Source organism: Microtus oregoni, unplaced genomic scaffold (assembly GCF_018167655.1).
Source record: "Microtus oregoni isolate MIOR12 unplaced genomic scaffold, Mior012 000029F_ref0000214, whole genome shotgun sequence".
Classification (NCBI taxonomy): Eukaryota; Metazoa; Chordata; class Mammalia; order Rodentia; family Cricetidae; genus Microtus; species Microtus oregoni.
In genome coordinates this window covers 31,376,134-31,393,124 of record NW_024543088.1, presented here as the reverse complement: position 1 = coordinate 31,393,124, position 16,991 = coordinate 31,376,134, and the positions used below count along the sequence as shown (strand labels likewise).

At 44.2% G+C, this 16,991-nt stretch overlaps 1 protein-coding gene across 2 annotated transcripts in view; it reads left to right on the top strand.

Annotated features, from left to right (window-relative positions):
• Atp13a4 (ATPase 13A4) overlaps nucleotides 1-10,300 on the top strand; it is a 134,378-nt gene extending 124,078 nt beyond the window's left edge. For both annotated transcript variants that reach the window (XM_041677992.1, XM_041677993.1), the window contains 2 exons: nucleotides 2,301-2,381; nucleotides 9,770-10,300. In XM_041677992.1, coding sequence (XP_041533926.1) covers nucleotides 2,301-2,381; nucleotides 9,770-9,970 — 282 coding nt within the window. In that variant the 3' untranslated portion in view covers nucleotides 9,971-10,300. The remainder of the gene's footprint in view (nucleotides 1-2,300; nucleotides 2,382-9,769) is intronic.
• The last annotated feature ends 6,691 nt before the right edge of the window (nucleotides 10,301-16,991 follow it).

The window sequence follows — 16,991 nt, the reverse complement described above, 5'->3', positions numbered from 1 at the left end:
ATTCTGAGATGTTGATATCAAATTGGAATGTGTCATGCAAGAAATTCACTGTAGAAGGTATCTGTGGAGGAAAGGGTAGCAGGCAGGGAAGGTAAAGAGAGGTGTCACACAACCTTGAAGGTCAAAGCCATGAAGTGGAGAGGGAGGGGAAGCAAGAGGGCTCCAGAGAAGAGTTTCGGTCCATAGCGACTGAAGGATTAAGTCAAGATTGTCCATCGGGAATGGCCGGCATCTTGCAGGAGTGAGTCTCATGAGAATCCATGCTGTCCTCTTTGACAGGTCTTACTAGCCCATGGGAAGGACAGCAATGGAATCAAAATTGTGGTAGATTTGAAGTATGGGGTTTGGGGCTGCAAATATTTATCTTCCCAACAGCGGGAGATCTGAGTGGAACATTTTCATAGCTGTGTGTATTTATCTTCCCATCAGCAGGAGAGCTGGGGGGAATATTTCCATGGCTGCTACAACAACACACACAGCCCTGTGCCTTATTGTTTTCATGTAACGGTGTATTTAGGTAATTGTGTCATACTAGCTCATAAGCCTTCTCTGTTACTTTTAGTAATAACATAATATTTTGTTACATAGGTATGCACATCATATTTCATGATATAGATTGTGCATCCTTATGTGCAGTCCCGTATTAATTAAGATGTAACTGTTTCTATGCTGGTACCTTACAAAGACACAGCAAAAGAACCATGTACATATCTTTTTAGTCATGTACAAGAATATGTCAGGAGTAAATTCCTAGAAGTGGATTTCAAATAATAATTTTGAAAACATTGTTCTCCCTAAGATTGCATTAGCTTTTACTCCCATCAGCATATGAGACACTGTACATGGCATGTAATACACAGCAGTGTATACTTGGCTAATCCACGCACCCCATTTATCCATCCATCCATCCACCCATCCTCCCACCCACCCACTCACCTAACCACCCTCCCTCCCTCCCTCCCTCCCTCCATCCATCCACCCACACTCCTTCCACCCACACACCCATCCTCCCACCCATCCATTCAAACATTTATTCATCCATCCACCCACCCTCCCACACACCCACCCTTCCACCTACCCATCTAGCCCCCCACCCACCCACCCTCCCACTGATCCATCCAAACATCTATCCACCCACCCACCCACACACCCATCCTTCCACCCACCCACCTACCTACCCTCCCGTCTATCCATCCATCCAAACATCATCCATCCATTCATCCACCCACCCACTTAACTACCCTCCCATCTATTCATCCATCCAAACATCATCCATCCATCCATCCATCCATCCACCCATCCAAATATCCATCCATCCTTCCATCCATTCATCCACCCACCCATCTATCCACCCACTCACCCTCCTACCCATCCATCCAAACATCCATCCATCCAAACATTCATCCATCCACACTTAAGTATCATGAATTGTGTTTGAAGAGGGCTTGGAAGAAGGCAGAGGAAATTTGCAGAACTTGATTTTAGCCCTGCGGTCCTTGGGCAAGTACCCTTGTAAGGACATGGGCTGTGAAGCTATTGACACAGCCTTGAGAGAGCAGCCCTAACCCAGCACTCTAAAGCAGAACTTCAGTGAAGAGAAACATTGCACTAGAGGACAGAAGGCCACACTGTCCACAGTAGGGGTTCCACACATGCATCCTCAGAGATGCCTGGGAATAAAGTCACATTCCTGCATTCCTTCTTCAAAACAACAAAAGCAAGTGGATAAAGAGAACTTACTGTTATTTGTTTTCATTGCAAAGTGACCAAAATTAGAAAATGTAGAAATTTTAGATAAAAGAGAGAGACTAGGAGAGAAAGAAAAGAAAGAAAGAAAAAACCAGTCACAACCTTCAAATGGTTTTGAACATCAGTCTTCCACACGTACAGGTTTTTATGTATATGTGTATGTAAAAGTATATGTTTGCAATAGGTACTATATACACATGCCATTTATAGTCTAGATTTATTTAATTTGTATGTATGTCAGTGCGTGACTTTATTTAAGTACATGAGGCTGTCACAGAGGCCAGAAGCAGGTGTCGGTTCACCTGGAGCCTGGGTTACAGGTGTTGTGAGCTGCTTGATGATGTGGGTGTTAGGAACTGAACCATTGGGCCACTGAAGAAACACAATTGCTCTTAACCCCCAAACTCTGCTTTTGTGTGTGTGTGTGTGTGTGTGTGTGTGTGTGTGTTTATGTTTCCACTGTGATCTATATACAAATTCCCAGTGAGAGCATGGACACTTTTCTTGCATATGTGTTCTGAAACTAACTGTCCTTCGTCATCTTCTGCCAGCTGCTCTGCACTCCTATCCTGTGGAGAGTCTACATTCTTGTCATGATCAGCTCCAACTTTGTTGTGTCCCTTGCTGTGGAGGTAAGTGCCCCTGGGGTTTTTGCGGTGTGTGTGAGTGGGAACCAGTCCATTAGGAGCTTGAGAATGGAGCGACGTTAATGTGCAAAGTCCGGCACTGTGGTGGTCCTTCCTTTACTCTATGAGCAAAGGCATGGCACAGTGTGTAGTTGCATTCTCTGATAGAAAAACAAACATTTTGCCTTCTTCATCTGCAAAGTGTGGTAGGGAGGACACAATCATGATCTTAAAGGTTCCATTCATTCTTAAAATTCCCCAATACTGGCACAAACAGAATTTACATTTAAAATTGAGATATGATTTGTGCATTAAAAACCTCACCATTTTAAAGTGAACAGTTAAATGTTTTCAGGAGAGTAGCTGAGTGTCCAGTCTTCAACACTACCTACTTCCAGAAGCCTTCCATCCTCTCAAAGGAAAGCGTGCCACCCTTTAGCAACCCCTCTTCCTTGACAACCACAAACACACTGTCCATCTCTCTAGACTTTCCTATTTGGGACATTTTAGGTGATTAAATCATTTTGTACACAGCTTTGTTTTTTGTTTTGTCTTTGGTGCTGAAGATTGGACCCAGGGTAAGGACTTGTACCTGCTAGGTAAGGACTCTACCACTAAACCACTCCCACAACTCCTTTTTTTGTTTGTTTGTTTTTTAAAGACAGAGTCTTACAATGTAACCGAGGTTGGTTTTGAACTCCCAGTCATCCTGCCTTTACCTATGGAGTGTTGGAATTTCAGGCGCACAACATTTTGCTTCAGAGGCATGTGCCTTTTTGTATCCAGCTTCTTCTTTTTTTCTTTTTTATTGAGAAAAGGAAAAAAAAACAAGTTTCCGCCTCCTCCCAGCCTCCCATTTCCCTCCCCCTCCTCCCACCCTTCTCCTCCTCCTCCCACCCTTCTCCCCCTCCCCCTACTCCTCTCCCCCTCCCTCTCCAGTCCAAAGAGCAGTCACGGTTCCCTGCCCCGTGGAAAGTCCAAGGTCCGCCCCACTCCGTCCATATCTAGGAAGGTGAACATCCAAACTGGCTAGGCTCCCACAAAGCCTGCACATTAAGTAGGATCAAAACCCCATGCCATTGTCCTTGGCTTCTCATCAGCCCTCATTGTTCGCCATGTTCAGAGAGTCCGATTTTATCCCATGCTTTTTCAGTCACAGTCCAGCTGGCCTTGGTGAGCTCCCAATAGATCAGCCCCACTGTCTCAGTGGGTGGGTGCACCCCTCGTGGTCCCGACTTCTTTGCTCATGTTCTCCCTCCTTCTGCTCCTCATTGGGACCTTGGGAGCTCAGTCCAGTGCTCCAGTGTGGGTCTCTGTCTCTATCTCCATCCATTGCCAGATGAAGGTTCTATGGTGATATGCAAGATATTCGTCAGTATTGCTATAGGATAGGGTCATTTCAGGTTCCCTCTCCTCAGCTGCCCAAGGAACTAACTGGGGACCTCGGCTTGGGCATCTGGGAGCCACTCTAGGTTCAAGTCTCTTGCCAACCCTAAGGTGGCTCCCTTAACTAAGAATTGTGGTTCCGTGCTCCCCTATCCAACCTTCCTTTATCCCAATCCTCCTTTTTCCCCAAGTTCCCCCCATTCTCCCCTTCTCCCTTTTCTCTCCCCATCTCCCCTTACCCCCATTGCACCCCACCCCCAAGATCCCAATTTTCTCCCTGGCAATTTTGTCTATTTCCCATAGCCAAGAGGATAACTATATGTTTTTCCTTGGGTTCACCTTCTTACTTAGCTTCTTTAGGTTCACCAATTGTAGACTCTGTGACCCTTATTTATGGCTAGAAACCAATTATGAGTGAGTACATCCCATATTCATCTTTTTGGGTCTGGGTTACCTCACTCAGTATAGTGTTTTCTATTTCCATCCATTTGCATGCAAAATTCGAGAAGTCATTGTATCCAGCTTCTTGCATTTAACAATTTGTATTGTTTTCACCTGTGATGGGAAATGAGTCTCACAGCGAGCTCTTCCAGATTTCCTTCTACAGTCCCCTCATGCTCCATTTCCTTAGTGAAATGAGCTTGTGCCCATTTTTACCTCTGACTGTTTCACCCTCTCTTCTCTCAGTGACATTAGACATAATCTACCTTCTTCAAAGCCTGGCATTGGAAGGTAGTACCTAATGAAGCCATCCGTGGAGAAATGTTGGGTTCTGTCACCATTTTTGCTTGGAATTGTAGAACTGGGTAGTCAGTATGGGCGTGACTTCCTTACAACCTGACGTCCCACCTAGGGCTGCAAGGACAGAATCTCCGAGAACATTCTATTACTTGTAGAGCAAAGAATGACACAGTGGACAGTAGAAGAACAGAGCCCTGCATCAGGGCACTGAAGCCTCTCTCTGGAGGTTAAATCCGGTTATGCCAAGGCAGAACGGGCACCACGCTCCTCAGGCAGGCTTGTTAAAATGATAAAATGGAAGCACCAATTATCAAGCTCTCCCTTCACGGGGTCTGGCTTAGGAGGTGAGAGACCCTGTTCATCCAACAGGTTACCAGAGGATTCTACCGTGATGGGTTTGGGCAGCACACTTTGACAGAACTATGCCAAGCTATACATTCTCCAAAACAGTCAGAATAATGTCAGTGTCCTCAGATTGAATTGCAGAAGGGGGTTCCCCATCATTCAAAGCAGTGGTCCTCAACCTTCCTAATATTGTGGCTCTTTAATATGGTTCCTCATGTTATGGTAAACCCACCATGTAAAATTATTTTGTTGCTACTTCATAAACTGTAATTTTGCTACGGTTATGAATCATAATATAAGTATCTGATATGTGACCTCAAAGGGTTCAAAACTCATAGGTTGAGAAACACTGATTTAAAGGACACGCTCATGCACATGCCTGGCTGACTGCTCTCTTTATTTGGAACATGTTTCTCCCTATCTGCATGCTGACACTCTGTTCCATTCTTGACAGTACAATCACGGGATGGCCCTCTTCATGAATCTTTCCTGATCCCTGGGTCTTCCAGGCAGTTAACAAAGCTCACTAAGTGCAGTTTAAACAGCAAAGGCATTTACTGATTCAGGGACCAGCCTTGAGGTGGACTCTTCAGGACTCTCTCATGCCAGAGGTCTGCACTTTTCAGAACCATCAATGTGTTCTTTCATGGCTTCTTACTCAGGCCTCCAGCTCAGTTGTGAGACACACCCATTTATGGGTAGGAAGAAAGTACTCATAAGTTTTTATTTCCTCAGTTATGAATGTATTACTAGGAAACACAAATTTCCCTATAGTACATCAGCAGACTTCTTCATTAGTTAGGACTTTCTCATTGTTATTCTGAGTAAAAAAGCATTCTGGGTAATGGAATCCATGCTCAGACAGGTTGGCTTAGACTGGTTGCTTGTCCTTTTTTTTTCTCTTCAGGTTGGGTGGACAAGAAAGAGCAATAGTTTTCAAGTGTCCAAGTTTGTCATAGTGTCCTAGCAGGAAGCCCTTCTCCAGTTATATTTTCATTTAAGTGTCCAGGATCAGGCAATTATTCTGGTGTGAATCCTAGCTTCAGCTTTTCACTGATGCTTGATTTTGAGCAAATTATTCTGTTTCATTCAGTTTGGTTCCTCCTCTATAAAATGCTACGAGTAATTATACCTTACTTTATATACATACGGACTGAAATGTGAGCGGTGAAAAGCACATAGTAAGTGTTCAGTAGACATAAACCTATCTGGGCATAATGATGCTGCCTGTCTGTGATCCTAGAACTTGGGAAATTTAGGTAGCATGATCTAGAGTTTGAGGCTAGCCTGGGTTATTTGAGGAGATTCAATCTCAGAAGTTCAAACCTAAATAAACCAAGCAAAAGTAAAAAAGAAACAATGGTGTAGGAGGTTCTTCTGTTCATGTGTTGCTTTCATTGGTTAATGAATAAAGAAACTGCTTTGGGCCTGATAGGGCAGAACTTAGGTAAGTGAAGAAGACAGAACTGAATGCTGGGAAGAAGGGCCGAGAGAGAGAGAGATGCCATGGATCTTCTGCCTGAGACGGATGCTGGTTAGAATCTTGCCAGTAAGCCATAGTCATATGGCAATAAACAGATTAATAGAAATGGGTTACACTGAGATGTAAGAATTAGCCAATAAGAAACTAGAGCTAATGGGCCAAGCAGTGTTCTAATTAATACAGTTTCTGTGTGGTTATTTTGGGGGCTAAGCTAGTCAGGCAGCAGGGATAAACAAGGGGCCTCACTCCTTTTTTAACCAAACAAGGCCCACCAAACACATACAAAAGCAAATACAATAACAACCACAGCAAAAACCACTGTAAGCCACAAGCCATCTTCATCTCTGGTGACACAACATTCTTTACTTTGTTTTTTATCACTCATTCAATCATGCTTTTATACATTTGTTCTTTCCACAACAGTTCATTGACCCCTGTGACACATCCCAGGGTGTTTTACCAGGAGAAAGATAGCAGAGGGATAGGACTCACAATCCTTTGGCAGTAAGCAGACATGCTATTTCTGTGTTGATGCCTTCTCTTGCTATTAAGCTCCACAGGCAAGCACTTGTGTTAGTAGCTATTGCATTTAATACTGCAATCATTGCATTTAAAATTCTAGTAGGGACTGTGCAATAGCCGTTTAAATTGAATGTTAGCAATGACCTTGTTTATGCCCAGCAGTTGGGATGGGTAACTGAGTCTCATTCGAGTGAAGCATCTTCTTTGGTTTTCATGAGTGAAAGATGAAGCTACACACACGCATGTTTACTATGGGCTGCCAACAACTTCTAAATTAAAAAATTAAACACCTTAGACCCTTTCCTATGACATCCTGTTGTTCACCAAGCCCTTTCTCTACAGTCAGCAGGTACTTAGAGACAGAGTAGAATTACTGAGTCTTCAATAGAGGACTATCACAGTTGGAAATAATAGATGCTATGTTTTCCTGCCTCATGTGGTGAATGAACCTAAGAGAGTAGGTAAAGACTGTCATGGGCTCAGCAAGATGTCTTTCCTTTAGGAGATTCTATATGTATGCCAGAAAAAGTAAAGAAATGCTGGATGAACCGAGCCAAATGCATTTTGGGAGCCTGATGGGGAATCATTGTCAACCAATTATCTTTAAGAGGTGGGACCAAGTTAGGGTGTGGTTTTATGGGACCTGGAGAAAAATGGCAGCTAGCCACCCAGGTGTGCTCTCTCTGTGTGGTTCCCTCGGAGAACAGCTGAGCTTGGTCTTCTCGTTCCTGTTTCGTGAGTTTTCCCCTTATAATAAATAAAAATAAAATTGCTTTATATTTTAGCTAGCCTGGTTAGTTCCCAAATCCACCTAACTTCAATAGGAGCCAGCTTGTGTCATACATAGTCCAAACAGTTTTCTCAAGGGTAGGCATGATGCCTGGCTTCCTTTGCAGCATTTGAAGTGTTGTCTGCTTTGCTGAGGTTTGACTCTAACGCTCATCTTAGAGTAGCCTGGAACAAATGAGTTCAAGTGAGATCTTACTATTTGAATCTCACTTCCTGTCTGCTCAGGAGCATGAGAGCTGATATGAATGGCTTTAACAATGCCCATCTTTTTTTTTTATTACTCTGCATGCATGTGCATGTACTTAAGAACTGGGTAGTCAGTTGGGAAAGGGTACAGAGAATTCTTTTTAAAGAAATAGATTTGCATCAAAACTTTGTTTTTGCTTCTAGCCATGCATTTAGTTTATAAGGCAGACTCAAAAGGCAGATCACGCAGCAATGAATGCTTCAGTTGTTCTTCGGAGAGTGGCATGGGAGTGTAAGGAGCACACTAGAAGGAGAAAAGTTCCACACAGCATGGAGATCCCCATCTCATCTCTCCTTTAAGCTGTCTGAAAAAATGCTTAGGTTCCTTGCACCTGTTTTATTTTAAAACTTGGAGTTGGTACCAGTGCCCCCGCTTCACCCAGCTCCAGGAAGGCTGTAGTGCTCCTGTTATGGGAAAGCCCACTAACAAGTTGGCCAGATGCGGATGATGGCTCTCTGGGTATTAATTCCTTCTAAGAGGCCTGCCAGTGTTCCCAGGAAAAGATTCTGGCAGGCTGTGATTCCTATCTTTACTATAGACAACAAGGCTAAAGTAACAGAGAAGGGCAGATTTTAGGAAGCCTGCATCTTCCATAGTTCCTCAGTACACAAAAGATACCCTGAATGGACATGAGAATCAGTTCCAATTTTGTCACTTTGTTCTCCTTTTCTTTTATGAAAATATCTAAGATGTTCAACTTTTGGACAATATATGACAAAATGGAACACACACCCACATACATACTCACGCACACACATTTGAGCACACACATGTGAACCAACCTCTTCTGTGATTTTCCTTATGACTATTTTCGCTTAAGGTTCATGCTAACTCATGGAATGAAGCGGCAGTTCAAAGTTCAATGAATTTTTTGCATGTGTGTGTGTGTGTGTGTGTGTGTGTGGTTTGCCCGAATGTGTGTCTGTGCACCATGTGCATATCCAAGGAGGACAGAAGAGGACTTCAGGTCTCCAGCAACTGGAGCTACAGATGGCTGTGATGGGCCATGTGGTGCTAGGAGTTGAACTCTGGTCCTCTATAAGAGCTGCCAGCAGCTAGCACTCTTAATTGCTGAGCTATCTCTTCAGTCCTAAACATTTTTTTTTGAGACATATCACTTTTATAATAGTAAAGTGAAGGTGAAGGCAAGTTAAGCAGGGCCTCAGCACACAACCATTAGTAAAAAGGTCATTGGGGGTGGTGGTAAAGGGTGATAGCCCTGCCCTGCCCTACCCTGCCCTGCATAGCAAGGAGAGTTGTATAATCCTTACAGCATTTATAAGGAAGGGGTTATTATTTCTAACCCAACCGGTTTAGGCTAATAGACTTTCTTCTTCACTGCTGGGAATTAGAGACAGATCTCAGACTAATGGCCTGGCCGTAGTAATGACCTGACAGTTATGGAATGAACCAATATTTCTCCAATCCCAAGACTGAGGCCTCTATTTAACCCTCATTGGCCTGTGCTCACCACAGCCAGCAATGCCTGACTGAGGTGTATCAAAGACACATCGTACATCTTTCCATACACTTGGTTCTAGGAGATGCTAAAACTTTATAAAATGTCATTTTATAAGGCATGAAGTTGGATGTGGTATCGTGTGAAATATAGAATTTGAACAATTTTAAATTTAGTATAGATGTGATATTCCCAAGCACTATCTTTGAGGTAGGTTGCTTCCAGCATAATGCTCAGCTTTTTGAAAATTCCTTCTTCCGGCTGAGTTCCTTAAGTGGAAAAGTTTGAGAATATGGCTACAAAACTTCTGAAGATTTGCTTAGGTCCCAGACTTTTGTAAGCAAACACGGAAGGAGCGTCTGATTATGATCTATGGAATTAGGTAACTTAAATCACAAGACTGTTTATCTTTTATCTTGCAGGAGACCATTATTGAAAACCGAGCATTGTGGCTAGCAGTCAAGAGATGTTTCGGTTATCAGTCTAAAAGCCAGTATCGAATATGGCAGAGGAATTTGGCAAATGACTCAAGCTGGCCCCCACTAAACCAAATCTCCTACGCAGACATGCAGGGGGTGTCCTACAGCAACCCAGTGTTTGAGAGCAATGAAGAACAACTTTGAAGAAGAGCAACATCTAAACAGCTGCCAAAATGAAGATAAAATGGACCCGTTTCAGAGATGTTAAAGCAATTTGACTCTTAAAACTGTCAGCTGGAGTTGGTTGGGGGATAAGCTGCCAATAGTTTGTGACAAATTAAAGTCCATCTGCTTCAATGGAGTCTACAGAGAATAGTTTCCCCAGAAGATGTCTCTCTTCCTGGCTTCTGAAGCATTGGTGGTACCTAGTGAACCAAGAATGGAGCAAGGGTTGCAATGGGTCAAAAGACTGGCAGCTATCAGAAGGATAATGTATCTTCTTAGAATAACTCTTTCTGAAAATAAATGAATCTAGTGAAGGTCATACAGTGTGTATTCATGGAGCTGTAACATGGCAAGGATCAGTTCCCGATTGTCTCTTGATGGACAGCTAATGCAAAAGAAGCATCGTCTAATCTCCCTTCCCTGGGTCTGCATCCACAGCCTTCCTTCTCCCTTTGGTCTTCCTCTGCATATCTGCCACAATGACACCCCCTCCCTCATCTCAGGGCCTTCACACACTAGAGCTTTTCTCTTGCTTCATGACTCCGGGACAGCTGTCCCCAGGGTGGTGATCACTCCAGAGTGACAACTCTACCATTGCAGCACAGGGATTCTATGTTCACCAGAGCAGGGACAGGAAAAGTGCAGACAGCCGGGGGAGGGGGCGTGGTGGTGTCACTGTTTCACCCTCAAAACAACAGCTGTCTCCATGTCTCCTCCTACCCATGAGCAGATATTTGGCCCAGGAGCTGGGCACTGCAGTCTCTTGTATCCAGGGTTAAGTAAGACCGGTAGCTAAGGAGTCCACTGCTTAGAAGATCCTCTGGGTGAGGCCGTTTCTATTTTGTAGAGTTTTGTGCTAGAGTCCCCCTACTTTCAAGATCCACAATGACATACTTGTCTCACTGTGTTCTAGGGACATGGCACTCGGGTATCCAAGAGCATAAGTATGGATTGCTCCTCTGACTGTATGAATGCACCCATGGGTTAGGAGCCTCTCATCTTATACTCTGTGCTGCTGTTTTCAGAATGCTCCTTTTTTATGTGTTCTCCAGTATCTGCTGTCACTGTTCTTACACAACCTGTGTTTTCCTGGCTTAAGACTGACCTTCTTCTAGAAGACAAAACTTCCTCCTATTTTACCACTACAGATAACTGGATTATATGGGGTTGACTCAGCATAGAAAACACCCAGGTTTCTCTTAGGTCTGTGGGCAACACTGAACTTCAGGACAACACCCACACATAGAATTTTTTAATTTAAAAATTAGTTTTTGTTCCTTTCCCCTTCCTTCAACTCCCCACCCCACCATCTCTACCTCTGGACCCATCCAACTTCTTATTCTCTCTCTCTCTCTCTCTCTCTCTCTCTCTCTCTCTCTCTCTCTCTCTCTCTCTGTGTGTGTGTGTGTGTGTGTGTGTGTGTGTGTGTGTGTGTCTCAAAAGAAAAGATCAAAATGAATGCCAAAGAGTCAAGGAAAAAATAAGCCCAAACAAAAGCATGGTGGTCTGGAGATACACACCTTTAGTCTTATTAGGGATACAGAGGCAGAGAGAACTCTGTGTGTTCAAGGTCAGCCTGGTGTTGTAGGGGGTCACTTGTCTATTTCCCAACTGCTCAGCACTAAGGCCCCAAATAACCACACAGAAACTGTGTTAATGAAACCACTTATTGGCCCATTAGCTCTAGCTCCTTATTAACTAACTCTTACATCTTAATTTAACCCATTTCTATTCATCTGTGTATTGTCACGAGACTATGGCTTACCGTGTAAAGTTTCGACGTCTATCTCCAGTGGGGCTACATGGCTTCTCCTGACCTCTGCCTTCTTCCTCCCAGCATTCAGTTTAGTTTTCCCCACCTAGCTCTACTCTGCTTTATCAGGACAAGCCAGTTTCTTTATTAACCAATGGTATTCACAGCATACAGAGGGGAATCCAACATCAGCCTGGTATACACAGCACACACAGATTTTTTTTTTTAAGTAAAACAAAATCTTTATTATAAGCATGAAATCCTGAATGAGTATTGTAAGTAGGGGTAAGCATTCTGACCCAGAAAGTATTTACTATTTATCAGTAGCACCTCAAAGCATTCCTCTCCTCACTGAGCTCTTGTAAGAGTTTGGGGCTCCGTAACTGAATTTAGGGGACATGCTGTCTCCTAGCCAGAGGACACCTCACTCCTTCTACTTTTATTTTTTAAAAATATTTTACTTTATTACTTTTAAAAAATACAAATCCAAATTCCCACTCCCACCCCTCCTCCCATTCCCTCCACACACCCTCCCATCCCACCCCCTCCAATCCTAAGAGAGGGCAAGGCACCTTGCCCTGTGGAAAGTCCATGGCCCTCCCCACTAAATCTAGGCTGAGTAAGATATTCATCCAAAGAGAATAGGATCCCAGAAAGCCAGTACCTGCAGTAGAGACAAATCGCAGTGCCACTGTCATTGGCCCCTGAGTCTGTCCTAACTGTCACCCACATTCAGAGGGACTAGTTTGATCCCATGCTCATTCATTCCCAGTCCAGTTGGAGTTGGTGAGCTCCCGTTGGTTCAGGAAAACTGTCTCAGTGGGTGAAATCCTCATGGTCTTGACCTCCTTGTTCATATTCTCCCTCCTTCCACTCTCCTAATTTTCAAATAGGGTGTGTAGAGAAGTCCCTGTCCCAAGGCTACAGAGTCATTACCCTCCTTGACACAGAAGGAAATATTTTCTTTTGCTTTTCCACCGATATGGCAGTTCTGACTGTCTTTATACAATTGTCAGCTTTTCTCCTGTTCCAAAAGAGAAGGTTTGGGGTGAGTGCCTCTGCATGTAATATAATCAGGAAGAAGACAACACAGACAGTTCATGCTTAGATGATTCCTCGGTCGGGGCATTCCCTCCCACTAACTGATTAAGTTCCTACAGTTCTGGGACTTCACAAGGAAGGGCTTACCCTCCCCACTAAACAAGAGATGAGAGAAGACCCAGGCCTTGAACAGGTCTCCTAAATAAGCCACACATTGCCGTTAAGCATCTCCCAATTGTAAGACCCTAGAAAGGCAGTGTGATCAGCGTGACCTCACCATCAGGCACAAAACGGGCTTCTTCTTTGTAGGCTGAAGCAAGTCTTCAATGAATGCCAGGTGTACTGCCAGACCAAGACTAGAGGTATATATATAATAAAAGCAGAAAAATAAGTACTTGTTAGTGTTTCTGAACTCTGAGTTGCTCTTGCTTTGGTCCTAAGAGGTTCCATTGAAAACAATGTATAATGGGCAGCATGGAGCTGCCTGAGAGGCTTGTCCTCTACTGGCTACCCTCTCTTAAAAGCCACTGCCAAGGGACTCAATCGGAAGACTAAGAGGATGGTAGGCTCAGTTTGGGGAGAGTAGAACCCCCAAACTAGGGATCTACAATCAAGTGTTTGAAGAGTTATCATCCAAGGGAAAAACAGGACAGCTGAGCAGGCAGATGAAGAAGAAGGGATAAAGAACACACAGGGACATCTTCAGGCTAACAGAGACTATATCTAGCACACAGCCTGAGTGCCAAAACATCAGAAATGTAAGGAAGTTTTCCAAGAGTGAAAAGAGAAGGAAGTCACGTGTCTTAGTTAGGGGTCCTATTGATATGAAAAGATGTCATGACCATGGCAACTCTTACAAAAGAACACACTTAATTTGGACTAGCTAACAGTTTCAGAGTGTTAGAATTGTCTTCATGGAGGCATGCAGGACATGGAGACATGGTGCTGGAGAAGGAACTGAGAGTTCTACATCTTGATTCGCTGACAATGAGAAGTGAACTGTCACTCTGGGCATGGCTTGAGCATATGAGACCTCAAGTCCCACCTCCACAGTGACACACTTCTTCCAACAAGGTGACACCTTTTCCAACAAAGCCACACCTGGTAATAGTGCCATTCCCAATCCATCTATGGGGGGCAATTACATTCAAATTACCACATCAAGTATCAGCTCTGACTCAGCTAGCTGCAAGACCTCTCTCAGGCTTGGCATCCTCCACGTCTCTTCCTTAGGCTGTGTTGTGGATTAAGAAGGCAGAGTAGGATGTGTGTTGAAGGGAAAGGGGTAAAAAAATAAACATGGTGAGTGTTCTGATATGAATGTGGCTCTTCCTGGCACTGATGCACTTTTCAGACCAAGACATGGAGGAGAAAATAATTTGGCCAAATGATATAAATCCTCTGAGGGATCCCCTATGCCTGCAGAGGAGCACATAGCCTGGGTTCTCCCGTCTACACACAGAGAGGATCCACTTTTTCCATGAGTGCTGGCAGCAGTGTGCATGTGCACACTTGCTCATGTGGTCATGGGAAAGTGATAACTTATGCATAACTTTTTCAGTATGCGCCATAATAAATAACCTGTGAGGGAGATGCAAGTAAAACCTATAACCATGGTTTGCTAACCCCCCCCCCTCTCTCTCTCTCCAGTCTTTCACTCTTCTTAACAAATAGATATGGTCCATACCAACAGTATCTAATCCATATAACATATCCCAAAGTTCCAGGCAGTTATAACATCCAGAGGGGATTGATTACTTCCTACTTTATATACAAGATGTGTAGTTTGCAATATTTATCCTCTTGTTTAAATGTCATTACCATCCTTGGAGAAAAAGTCTGGCAAAATCTACTATCTTCCTCCTTTGGGTGAGGTGTCAGACACTCTCAGAGTTCAATAATATAGCCAAGGACACACAACCAGGGGTAGAGAGCTGGACTCTGGCAGCTCTTCTATCAGGGGCTTCCCCTGCCGTGTGGTTCTTTAATGCTATTTTCTTCTAGATGAAGAGCTTGGAGCACTGCAAAGCAAGTGCCATGGCAACTCTTCAATGCAGTTGCTGCCATGAGGATAATTTCCTCCAGGAAGGGTTTTTAGTTTCTCCTAGAAGTTCAGCAGAACTCCACCATCAATCAGAGGAAAGGTCAGCTCCCACAGCTGAGAGGAAAGTCATAACCGCTGCCCTGTGAGCATGTTTCATGTGGTCAGAGGAAGCCTTGGTTTCTGACTTCGGCCTCCACCAGCGGAAACAGACATTTCTGCTGGAATTTGTTCAACCTCTCCTTTGCAGAGCTTGTCAGGGTCGTCTAGAGTCTCCTTTGGCTTTGAACTATGCTCAATTTGTGTGTGTGTGTATGCGCGTGCGCGCGTGCGCACACACACACACACACACACACACACACACACAAAAGCCATGCCTGGAAGTTGCCTCCATGCAATGTTCCGTCTGCTTTTGGTTTCCACTACACTTGTCCAAATGACCTTCTAGATGGGATCAAAAGAAAAATTTTCTTTAAAACTAAACAAATGTGCAAATAGCAAGAAGAGAATGCACCTCTGCAAATGTTGCTGTCACGGCCTTTGGAGTAAGCCTCCATGCCTTCCCCAATACATCAAGCTTGCTTATCCCTGTGATGGTTTAAAAGATAAGAAACGCTCATAGTACCAGGAATTTAAATATGTGTGGTCCCTAGTTGGTGATGACATTTGGGTAGGCTTAGGAGGTGTGGCCTTGCTGGGCTTTGAGACTTTAAAGACTTATTCTGTTTCTAGTTTGTTCTCTGTTTCCTGCTTTAGAGTCACGCTGTGAGGGCTTAGCATCCAGTTCTAACTGCCATGCCTGCTGTGTGCAGCCATGCTTCCCTGCCATGGAAGCCCCATTCCTCTGGCATCTTAAACCCAAAGAAAGTCTTCCTTCTACAAGTTCCCTTGGTCATGGCGTTCTCACTACCGCAACCGAAGAGCAGCTGACACATTGTCCAAGGAAGAGTGTGTGAGGAAGAGGGTGTTTGCCTTCCTTTCTGTCTTGAACTCTCTTATCCAACATCCCTCAGATCAAGAGCTGTTCCTGCTGCTCATTTCAGCCACATTCCTCTCCTCCAGAGAAACCTTTCTTGGCCGTTTGATATGACGGTGCCTCCTTCGGTTTGTTTTCCGTCCCATGCTTATATAGCTTGTAGGTGACTGAGATGGGAAGACACTTCAGTAGCACTTCATTAGAAAATCAATCAGTGGAGTCTAAAATCCAGGTCTTATGGCTTCTAAGTCAAGATTCTTTATCATCTCCATCAGTAGTCAGAGTCTGTTGATCACATTAGCTGACCCACTGGCAAGGAGAACACACAGCATTGCCGAGCTTTCTCCATACTTGAATACAAAGCTCTAGAGAAGCCATCCAGACTGTAGCTCTGTTTCCATGTTGTTTCCCGCTCCCTCCCTCCCTCCCTCCCTCCCTCCCTCCCTTCCTCCCTCCCTTCCTCTCTCCCTCCTTCTCTCCCTCCCTCCTTTCCTTTCTCCCCTCTAACCCTTCCTTCCTTCCTTCCTTCCTTCCTTCCTTCCTTCCTTCCTCTCTCTCTCCTTGTGGTGTTGGGTCCATGGAATGTCTGATGACTGTGTTGTGATAAAGAGCACACACATATTGATTAGGGACAGTGTTGGACCTGAAGTTGTGGCTAAGAGTGGCCATATGGCAGAGAGCCTTACTCCTGCAGCGTGTGGTATGCATGCAACTGTGGGGACGTCTTTTATCCTGCTACCAACCCAAACTGCACCATGGAGTTTTTAGATGCGCACCAAAACAGGTACAGGTACACTATGAAGAGCGCCACCTATTCCTCCTGCACAGAGGCCCTAAATTCCATGCCCTCTCTTGGTAGTGCCCTGTGTGCAGAAATTCTCTACCAGGGCTTCAGTCACTTCCTGACTACAAGAGCATCTAAACTGACTTCCTGACCAACAGCTCTTCTCTTTCTCCTTCATATTTGTGTCAGTTCTACTGTCTAAATCTGATGATGCTATGTCCATGATAGAAATGCTTAGTGATCTGAACTATCTACCGTATAAAGTGCATGTTGCTCACTAAGGAATTCAAGGTCCTTTGCTCTGCCCGGCTATGGTCTCATTTCAGACTTCTCTCCTTCTTGAATGTCCTGTTGTAGTAAACTCAATTTTCTTTTCTAGAATCAGGGCTCACTTCCTCACCTTAA